The sequence below is a fragment of the Gracilinanus agilis genome, chromosome 5 (genome assembly GCF_016433145.1).
Source record: "Gracilinanus agilis isolate LMUSP501 chromosome 5, AgileGrace, whole genome shotgun sequence".
Classification (NCBI taxonomy): domain Eukaryota; kingdom Metazoa; phylum Chordata; class Mammalia; order Didelphimorphia; family Didelphidae; genus Gracilinanus; species Gracilinanus agilis.
The window spans coordinates 253,732,932-253,743,983 of record NC_058134.1 but is presented as its reverse complement, the minus strand read 5'-3'; the positions used below and the strand labels follow the sequence as shown (position 1 = coordinate 253,743,983).

At 33.8% G+C, this 11,052-nt stretch overlaps 1 protein-coding gene across 1 annotated transcript in view; it reads left to right on the top strand.

Annotated features, from left to right (window-relative positions):
* The window catches only part of PTPRQ (protein tyrosine phosphatase receptor type Q), a 354,830-nt gene that overhangs the window by 308,320 nt on the left and 35,458 nt on the right, over window positions 1-11,052 (top strand). The window contains exon 51 of the mRNA XM_044679179.1: window positions 8,203-8,293. Coding sequence (XP_044535114.1) covers window positions 8,203-8,293 — 91 coding nt within the window. The remainder of the gene's footprint in view (window positions 1-8,202; window positions 8,294-11,052) is intronic.

Genomic DNA, 11,052 nt, shown 5'->3' with positions numbered 1-11,052 from the left:
GAGAGAGAGAGAGAGAGAGAGAGAGAGAGAGAGAGAGAGAGAGAGAGAGAGAGAGAGAGAGAGAGCCAGAAACAGAGATAGAGACGAGACAGAGAAAGAGGCAAGAAAATAAGTCTCAAGCTGAGGTCAGAATCCAGTTCTCCAAAATGGAGGTAGATAGCATGTTTTCTGTGAGACTCTTGCAATTATATTTAGTCATTGTGTTAATCAGAGTTTCTAAGTCTTTCGAAGTTGATTATCTTTACAACATTTTTGTTGATGTATAAATTGCTCTCTTATTTCTGTTCATTTCACTTTTGTATCAATTTATACAAGACTTTTTAAAGACATTTTATTCCATTAAATATTTCCCAATGAATGTAAACAAATTTTTAACAGTTTTTCAAAAATTGACTTCTAAATTTTCTTCCCTCCCCCACCCTTAAGAAGGCAAACAATATGATATTGACAATACATGTAAAGTCATGCACACATATTTCCATATTAGCACTGGGCAAAAGAAGACACACACAATACAAGAAAAATAGAGGGGGGCAGCTGGGCAGCTCAGTGGATTGAGAGCTAGACATAGAGACTAAGGAGAGACGTAGAGGTCCTGCGTCCAAATCTGGCTTCAGACACTTCCTAGCTATGTGACCCTGGGCAAGTCACTTAACTCCCATTGCCTACCCTTACCACTTTTCTGCCTTGGAACCAATACACAGGATTGATTCCAAGACAAAAGGTAAAGGTTTAAAAAAAGGAAAGAAAAATAAAGAAGGTTAAAAAGTATCCTTCAGTTTATATTCAGTTCATTAGTTCTCTGTCTGGAGGTGGGTAGCATTGTTCATCATGGGTCCTTTGGAATTATCTTGAATCATTTCATTGATCAGAGTAGCTAAGTCTTTCACATTTGATTACCATTACAATCTTGTTGCTACTGTATACGATGCTCTTCTGGTTCTGTTCACTTTGCTTTGCATCAGTTCATAGAAGTCATCCCAGGTATTTTTGGAACCATTCTGCTCATCATTTCTTATAGCTCAGTGGTATGCCATCCCAATCATCTACCACAGAATGTTCAGCCATTCACCAGTTGATATGCATGCCCTAAGTTTTCAATTCTTTGCTACCATAGAAAGAGGTACAATAAATGTTTTGGCACATGTGTGTACTTATATGTGGCAACATTAATACTGCCACATATTCCAAGACTGTCACTTACTCCCTGTGAGTAAATCTCATAACCTTCCTGATCTTCCATCCATTCAACTACAAAATGAGGGGGATTAGATGAGATGACTACAAAGTACTATTACTCAGGGGTCTCTTTCTATAGCCAATGAAAACATCTCTATGCCTTATCATATTTCTGTAAATTCACCAGAGGATGAATTAACTAATTAATTAAGAATATAATTATTAGGGGCAGTGAGGTATCTCAGTGGATTGAGAGGCAGACCTGAAGACAGGAGGTATTTCCCTTTGAAAGCTTCTCAGAACAGCACTGTGATCCTCTATTAAAACTCCTTTTCAATACAGTGATGTTTTAGGACAATGAAATATTCTGTGGTGGTACTCTGGGTCCACACACCAGCTAATGAAAGAAATAGACTGTGCAGTTTTTTAAAAAATCTGACTTCAGACACTTTCTAGCTGTGTGACCCTGGGCAAGTCACTTAACTCCCATTGGCTAACCCTTAATACTTTTCTGCCTTGGAACCAATGCCCAATATTGATTCTAAGGTGGAAGGTAAGGTTTTGGGGAAGAAAAAAGAATGATTTCTTAACCACTTACTACATGTAAAACATTTTGCTAAGAACCAGGGATGCAAATTGAAAAGTGAGGTTCCTGACTTTAAGGAGTTCACAATGTAATGGAGAATAGAACATATGTAGAAAGTTTAAGCTACAAGGCTTAGGGTATGCCAGCATCATAAACGGAAATACATCTTCCTTAATGCAATTTCTATTGAAACCATACCTGTGGGGGCAGCTAGATAGCACAATGGATAAAGCATCAGGCCTGGAGTCAAGAGGACCTGGGTTCAAATTTGTCCTCAGATACTTCTTAACCCTGACCAAGTCATTTAACCCCAATTGCCTAGCCCTTATCATTCTTCTGCCTTAGAATCGATACAACAGAAGGTAAAGGTTTAAAAAAATGTTGATTTTTGATATTGTACCATAAGACATTTACCTATAACGCTTTTAATATTTCATGGTTACCAACGTAGGAAGGAAATAAGTATTTATTAATCACCCACTGTGTGCCAGGTGTTGGGCTAAAGGATTTATAAAAAAATGATTTATAAAAAATATAAATTATTTGATACTCACAATAACCTAGAAGGTAGAGATACTATCAATATCTTCATTTTACAGTTGAGGAAACCAAGACGAGCAGAAGTTAAATGATGTGCCCGATCACATAGCTAGTAAATATCCGCACTCTACCCACTCTGCCTCCTAGCTGTGTAATATCTAGTACTAAGACAACCGTCTTTCACTCATGTTCTATACCAGACTCGTTTCTGTTTTTGCACTTTTTTTATTTATTTTTAATACTTTTACTCTATTTCTCACCCAGAAATAATGATTCACAATGTGAAACAACCTACTTAAATCCACGGTGCACCATTCCTCGGGTCACCTATAATTTTAATTCTGCAAATATCCCATGGATTTGGGGCCACACAGTCTGCTTCACTATGGAAATTTGCCTCTTTCTAGTTTTATCTATGAATGAATGTTCTTGAGGTGATCTGGCTCTCATACAAAACTCTGTAGACTTCCTTTTCCCCCCAGTTTGCAGGTATATGTGTGTTTTGCAGTGATACTACTCAAAATGCTCCATCAATTCTCTTCTTTTTTCAAGAGCTTATTTTTAAACATTAGCTTTCCCTTGACCACCATCTCTCTTCACTTGGTAAGGAGACTTAAGGGCTTGTTATCTAAGGCTTCATTTGGATTTTTTCATCTTCCTTGATGTGGAACATTTTATATTGGGTAATGAAAATTAAATTATTTTTCTGATTTCCTATAGATATTCCTTTTTAGATGTTTTTTAAAAATAGGTTGGGTCGTAACTGCTATAATTGCACAAGCTTATCTTCTCAACTTTACCCATTATTTTGTTTTTTCTTTATCCTTTATATTCAATTTATAACCCTCTTTGGGAGTCTGAAAATACAAAAGTAGTCAATTCAGAATGAAGACTCAAACTGAATCCTTTTCTTTCCTACTTGTTAAGGGAGGCAGCATGCTTTAATGGATGCAACATAGGAAGCATAAAGCATTAAACTGAAGATAAAGCAAAAACAAGGGAACTGACTTCAAATTCTCTGTTACTGTCTGCATGAACTTTGCCAAATGACCATTTCAAAGAACCTCTCTTTCTTCTCCTCTATAAAATGAGGAAAATAGATTCAATGACCTCTTAAGTTTTCTCTGGTTTAAAATTAGAATTCCAAAGACATATTCAAGTTAACTTTTGGGATATTGAGTGCTAGCCATGTCTAGAACTTTCTGTCTTCTTGAAGAATATTGTAGGTTTCAGTGTAATTATGAGCTTTTAACGTCTTTCATTTCTTCATTCTGTACCTTAATTTATCACAGTTTTTATCTCACTCCCTATTTGTCCTTCCACTGAGATTATTAAATGTCAAAAATATATGTTGACCAAATTTGAAGGATCTTTTAAAGTTTTTCAAATATATATATATATATACATATACATATATGTATACACATATATATGAATTTCTTTGTTCTCTGCAAAGGGCATTGGCATATAAACTATAAATGTCACATGTCTCATTGGTCTGTCTTCTTAATCTCATCATGAAGAGTGTAAATTTAGAAGACTCAGTACACCAAGCCAAGGTGGTTTCATATTGCCTTTGGGCATACAACAAACAACTTTATTTCACCTCTCTAAGAGGAAATTTGTGCCATTTAGCTGTACTTTCTTCATAACCTTTAGTTTCTGGGCAAAGATTGAATAATATTAAGAATATCACTAATCAATTAATCAACAACATTTACTAAACACTGTTATAGAAGACCAGATGAGATGACATGTACAGCTCTTTGAAAAATCATTAAGTTCTATATAAATTTTAGCTATTGTTATTATAAAGGATACCAATACAAAAGTGAGACAGTTCCTTGCCTAAAGGATCTTACATCCCAGTAGGGAGATGCATTCATCTACAAGTATTTATTAAATTCTTGTAATGGGGCAAGTAAGTGATGCAGCAGATCAAGTTCTTGGCCTGAGGTGAGGAAGAACTGTGTTCAAATCAGCCTTTAGACATTTACTGATTGTGTAACCCCTACCAGGACAGCCAACCATGTTTGCCTCAGTTTTCTCAACTATAAAATGAGCTGGAGAAGGAAATGGTAAATGGCTACAATATCTTTGCCAAGAAAACCCTAAATGGGGTTATGAAGAATAAGACATGACTAAAATGATTCAACAATGACAATATTTAACCACCCTGGAAAAGATAGACTTAGATCAAGATTGGGGAGGCTATTGAATGACAAAATGAAAATTTGTCATAATCCCAAATGTAAAAAAGAAAACACTGAAGTGTACTGAGTAAAGGATTGATATGGCCAGAATAGTTTAATTATTGATTATGGGTAGTCTAAAAACTTTGTGATTCTTAACACTTTCTGGCCCGATTTCTTGCCACATTTGCTACCATTTTAAAGCAGGAGGGACCCATACTAGTCTGATGGTTATTTTATATTATCATATCTCTCATGGATTGCTAGGGTCATTTGATAAGCCTCTCCATAATTAGCTAAACCAGTCCCTGGGCATAAAAAAACACAGTCTCTTACTTCTGAACTTAAATCTAGACTTTCCATTTTAATAGAATCTGCAATAGTTTTTCCTTTGTTCATACAATGTTTAGGAGCAAAGTATCATCTCCAAATTATGGCATCATATGGAATTTTTTCAGCCTCTTTGGTATAGACCATTGGTTCCCAAACTTTTTTGGTCTACTGCCCCCTTTCCAGAAAAAAAATATTACTTAGCCCCCTGGAAATTATTTTTTTTTAATTTTAATAGCAATTAATAGGAAAGATAAATGTACCTGTGGCCATCACCGCCTCCCTGGATTACTGCAGTACCCACCAGGGGGCAGTAGCACCCACTTTGGGAATCACTGGTGTAGACCATTTTACATTAGTTAATTTTCTCTAATAAATAATGGTAGTGAAAATGAAGCTATTTTTGTCCATTTTCCATTTTTCATAGTTTAGTTTTTAGCATTTTTTAATATGTTGGGTTCACACTGCTTTTATTGCTCAAACATTTTTTCAATTTTTTTCTTTTATTTCGTTTCATCATTGATTTTTTTTACCACATTTTGGATTCTGTTAATACACAAGTAATAAATTCAGAATGACTGCTTTATTTGAATCTTCTTCTTTCTACTGGTAGAAGTAGGTCTTTCAAGGAGGCAGATATTCCAAATCCTAAAAGAATAGCAACACAGGGGGAAAAGTCAACTTTTTCTTCTTTTTTCAACCTTCTACCACACATATCTTACTTGCAATGACCAAACTGTACAGAAAAAGATTGCCTACCCTCAATGATTCTTCTTCACCTCATTATTTCCTTTCTCTTCTTTGCAGTTTCTCCTTGTCTCTCATGTGAGTTAACCATTCTATTTAAAATGGAATGCCAAAGCTTACTCACACTCCACTAATTTCAGGGTTCAAAATCCCCCAAACACACACACAGAGATCTAATCTTTTTTGTGGCATTTGACACTGTAATTGTCCTTTATTTGAGGTTTTTTTTTTTTTTTTTTTTTTTTTTTTGCTATTGACATTTATACAAATGAACCTCTGATTCTTCTCCTATCTCACTGACTATTCTTTCTATGTCTCCTTGGCTAGTCTATCTTTCTTCGGACACCACAATTTTTTGGCATCCCTACAAGGACCTATCTCTAGTGCTCTTCTTTCCTTATATATAGTGTGCCCCCAAATTCTTAATTTTATGCTTAATTAACTTAAAACTACACTAAAGTTTTGACAATCAATTATATTCTCTTCCTTTAGCCACCTCCCATGGCTAAATCTCTAAAGATGATCTCTCCTGAGCTACCTACTTCATCTCTGCTAGGAAACTCTTACTCAAACCCTAGAATTGTCTTGACTCCTACTCTTATTTCTTACATCCAATTAATTTCTAAGTCCTTGATTTAATGTCATGATATTTTCTTAAATCTTTCTTCCATTTTCACTGCCTACTTCAAGTTTTTACATCTTGCCAGGACTATAAAGATATCTTCCTAACTAGTCTACCTGCTCCCTTTCTCTTTTTTTTTCCTTCATACCATTTCCAAGATAATATTTCCATGAATAAATAGAACTGATGGTTTGAAACCCCACCCCACTTACTTTATTTTCAGTATGTCTGGATTCAGTTCCTAGCTCTGATACTTACCAGCTATCAGAACATGGATAAAACAATAAATGGCTCTTAGACTCCATTTCCTGATCTACAAAATGAGATGAATAATACTTGTATGACATGCCTTATGAGAGTATTGTGAGGTTTATGTTTTATACATCCAATGTACTAAATATCTGAATTATGGTAGACATCATCATTTCACTCCTCTGCCCCAAAGTATCCAATGGGCCCATATTTCTCTAATAAATAGAAGTCAATTTTCAGTATTGGAAATCCTGTCCCTGTACAATATGACTTCAACCTATCCTTTACATTTTAGTCATCCTAAAAACTTTAATGAACCCATATCACATCTTGCAGCTTCTTTCCCAACTTCTTTCTTTGCCCATTCATTTCCCTATACCATTTTCACCTGCTGGACTCATCCTGCAAAACCTAGTTCAAATTGATGAAGTTCCCCTGATCCTTTTAGCCAGGAGTAAGATCTCCAACATTTAAAGTATCAGAATACTTTGGTTTTTATTAGCCTATTTTTACTCCTTAAAAGTAAAACAATTTATCTTGTACTTTAGTTGTTTGTAGAAAACTAGTCACTTCTACTAGACTTTAAGATCCTTTCATCCAAAACCCATGTTTTCTTTTTACTTTCTTAAACCTTATACACAGTAGGAGCTCAATAAGCATTGAATAAAGGAACAAAAATGAATGAATGAATATTAATGTGAAGATATCAAGGAAGGCAAGATTGTGTGAATATAGATAATAATTAATGATGATGATGAGAAAGGACAAAAAAATCCTAGGTCAATCAATTTAAGGTGGTGACACTTAAACTGTTCCATTGGAAGCATTAAAAAAAATCTGTATTAGAAGAAAGCTAGTTAATAGCCTCAGTTAATGGTAAAAAGTTCAGTAGATTTCCATGTGACAAGTCTGAAAATTCTTAACTATTCCTTACTTCTCAATTATGAAGAGAATGCTTTGTTTCACATAAATTATAGTTTTAAATACCTTTCTTTTCTCAGATTTTTTATGTTAAACTTCGTAAATGAGGTCCTGATGAATTGTCATCACTTTTTCCTAAAACCATAGTTAAAATTGAAATCCCAAGTCAACTACTTTTGCACAGCAACTCAAAAAAAAAAAAAGAAGTCTCTGCAACCTTTGCCATCTTCTCTAACTGACCAATGGTATTACCACCGAACAGGCATGAAATCAGACTGCCTTGGGAGAAAAAACAAAAATAAATCACCAACTACCTTCCCTCCCACTGAGTGGACATTAGAGTTTTAAATAATTGTCGGTTGTCTCTTATCTGATAAAATACTTCGTAATCACCAAGCTCTGGAATAAGGCTCTTTGCAGCTCCGGGAGTGGAAAAGGACATTATTCATAATGAAGTCCGACTTGCTAACATACGTACCTCATCACATGGCTTCATGAAGACTACAAACAAGCTCGCGGAAAGTGATAGCCTGACTTTAGCCATGATTTTTAAGGTGAAAGTTCACATAAGCTCAGATTGTTCAATCTGACAGTGATCACTGCAGCTTTGTCTCTGCCACTAACAATTTGACTTGGGTTGATAGGAAAGATGAAATATTTAGGGGATGTTTTCAGGAGTACAGAAAGGTTGGGAACATAAAGCCCTTTGACTGTAAAAATAGCATTATAGAAATGCCACATAAAACGTGAGCCAATATTATGTAAGTATTTGGTGTTTTCTTGTTTATTTATTCATGAAATAAATAAGAACTTTTCATCATTATATTCTACAGGAGCTCCCTAAATTCCTCCAGGATCTTTCTTCTACGGATGCTGACCTACCTTGGAACAGGGCAAAAAACCGTTTCCCAAACATAAAACCATGTAGGTACATTTATTAAGTTCCTGAATTTTATTCTAAAATGTTCTTTTAAAAAAAAACTTGCCTTAGTATTAATTAATTGTCTTAGTATTAATTTTAAGACAGAAGAGCAGCAAGGGTTAGGCAATTGAGGTTAAGTGACTTGTCCAGAGTCACACAAATAGGAAGTAAATATTTGAACCCAAATCTATCCAAAATCCAATCCTAGTGCTCTATCCACTGTGCTACCTTACTACTCCTTAAATGTTCTTAAAACACGGCTATTGGAGAATACAGGTAAATTTTCTTAGTATTCCTCTTAATACATGTTTATTCGTTATATGTGCTTTGAGAGCTATTTATTTCATGATGATGGTATGTTTCATTGTCAATGATTTTCAAATGGCATATCCTTGACTTCTCTCTTTTTAAAGTGAAAGTTAATATACTGAAATGATTTTCAACTAGTTCTTTGTGAACATTTATTATGCAGGTGCAAGAAACTATAGAAGTAGTAGTTTCTTAGCCTTGTAATTGACCCCAAGTAACTAACCTCTTTAACATTCTTTTCCAGACATTTTTCTCCAAAAGAAAAGAGGTTGTAGCCTGATGTTTTTTCTCTTTGAGATTAAAATTCATATGACATGTTTGCATATTAGTTTCCCCTAGGATTATAGCATTGTTTTCCTATAGATTTTCTAATATGTGTTGCATGATTTTTTTATTGAAGATCAGAGTGTATAAGGACTTAAAAAGCCAGGAAATATTTTTATCAAAGGAGACAGGGGTTTATAGTTCTCTAGTCAACACATCTTCATTTTTCACTTAATAACACAAGAAATTCCATTATTGTTTTAAGAATTAACAATGATGTGGAAAGGAGAACAGAACATTCCTCAGTTAATAATAACTATATTCTCTGATATTAACTTCATAACAGCTGTTTCTAGTCAAAGATTTTCTAATGTAAAGTGCAAATGATAAAATCCTATTTGTGAAGCTTAGAAATTTTTCATTTTATTCAGAAGAATTAAACTTTTAAAGTATTTTAATTTACTTAGTAAAGTGAATGTTAAAAGCAAATAATTATTTTAAAATATTTTCTATATTTTATGTGTACCTAAATTTTTTTAATGATACTGGTACATAGAATACAAATTGGGAGAAAAAAATCAAATATGGGTTGCTTTGTTATTGTTAATATCATCTTTCTTCTCTCTTGGCTGGGATGCCGCAAAGAAAAATGAGATTATTAGCCTCATGTTTATACAACTACCTAGTTCAAAGTTAATTTATTTGAAAGCTCTATTATTTCTCTTTATATAGGCCACTAGTAGTAATTTCCTCACTTGAAGAAGTAATTTGCCTGGTGTTCATGTATTGTAATAGCCTTAAAATAATAAAACCAGTCTTATAAAAATATACATGATATGGACCTAGGAATAACTTGAACATTCATAATATTTAATGTAATAAGTTAATATTATGGTTTTGAGATGTTAAAATCTAATTTTAACACAAAATCAAAAATTTAAAGTCTTTCTTCCAAGGAGTTCAGAGAACTATTATGTATTTCCATAATACAGTCTCTCTAAGCCTCAGTTTAATGACCTATAAAATGGGATAATAAGACCTCAATGGCCTATAATATAGGGATGTGGTAAGGAAAACATATAGCATACCTTGAAATGCTATTAAACTGGGAGCTATTGTATTTATTATGATCTATAAATATTAAGGGTATAGTATTGAGGCTCAATGACTTCTTCAGAACATCCAGTAATAGAATGATGAGTAGAATCACCAGGTAAGAGAAGATAAAGTGATACTGGATGAAATATCTATTGGGTAAGATAAAAAAGTGTGTTGCAAATGATAACTGAATATATCATTTTTCAAGATTGTCAAGTATTAGAACAAGCAATATATATTACAAAGTTCTTCAGTATTTCCACAGTACTTAATCTCTGTTTAATATACACTCTAGTCCCTGCTAATCCATTAGGCATTATAAAAATAATAATAATTATTATTATAACAACAATAATCATAATAGCTAGCATTTATATCACACTTTGTGGTATACAAAGTCCTTATAAATATCTCATTTTAGTCTCACAAAAACCCTAGGAAGAAAGTGCTGTTATTCTTCCCCATTTTTATATATGAAGAAATTTTAGCACAAAAGGTTATGTGACTTGACTGGGACTATATAACTAGTGTGAGGCAGAATTTGGACTCAGGGCTTCCTGACTCCAGATCTAGTACTCTATTCTCTGAATCATCTAGTTACAAGTAAAAACATGGCAAATTTCTAAGACTTATGTTTCCGTCAGAGAAAAGCATGTCCAATCTCTTTCTGATAGATTTTTCAAAGGGAAAAAACCAATGTTTCCCCTTGAATTCCCAATTAAGGATTTATTATCACATTTTGTAAAAACTGTGATTTATAAAATATATATTATAGCCATCCAGTTAAAAGAATGACCTACTAAATAATGTCACGTCTAGTTATACTTTGAAATCCTTGCCCGATTTTCTAGATGAACAAGAACAAGGAAATAATTAGCCCAACTTTCTCTTACTTATAAACCTACCTAAGATAAGACCTTAATAAATTTACTTAAAGATGTGAGCCTCCTGCCTCCCTTATGATAAAAGATTGGCAATAGAAATATTTATCCTATATTTGCTTCAGGATGGACCTAACCTTTGCTTGCTGCCCCTTGCCAATCCTATTCTGCTCTTATTGAAATATACATTCCACATGAGACATCTAAAC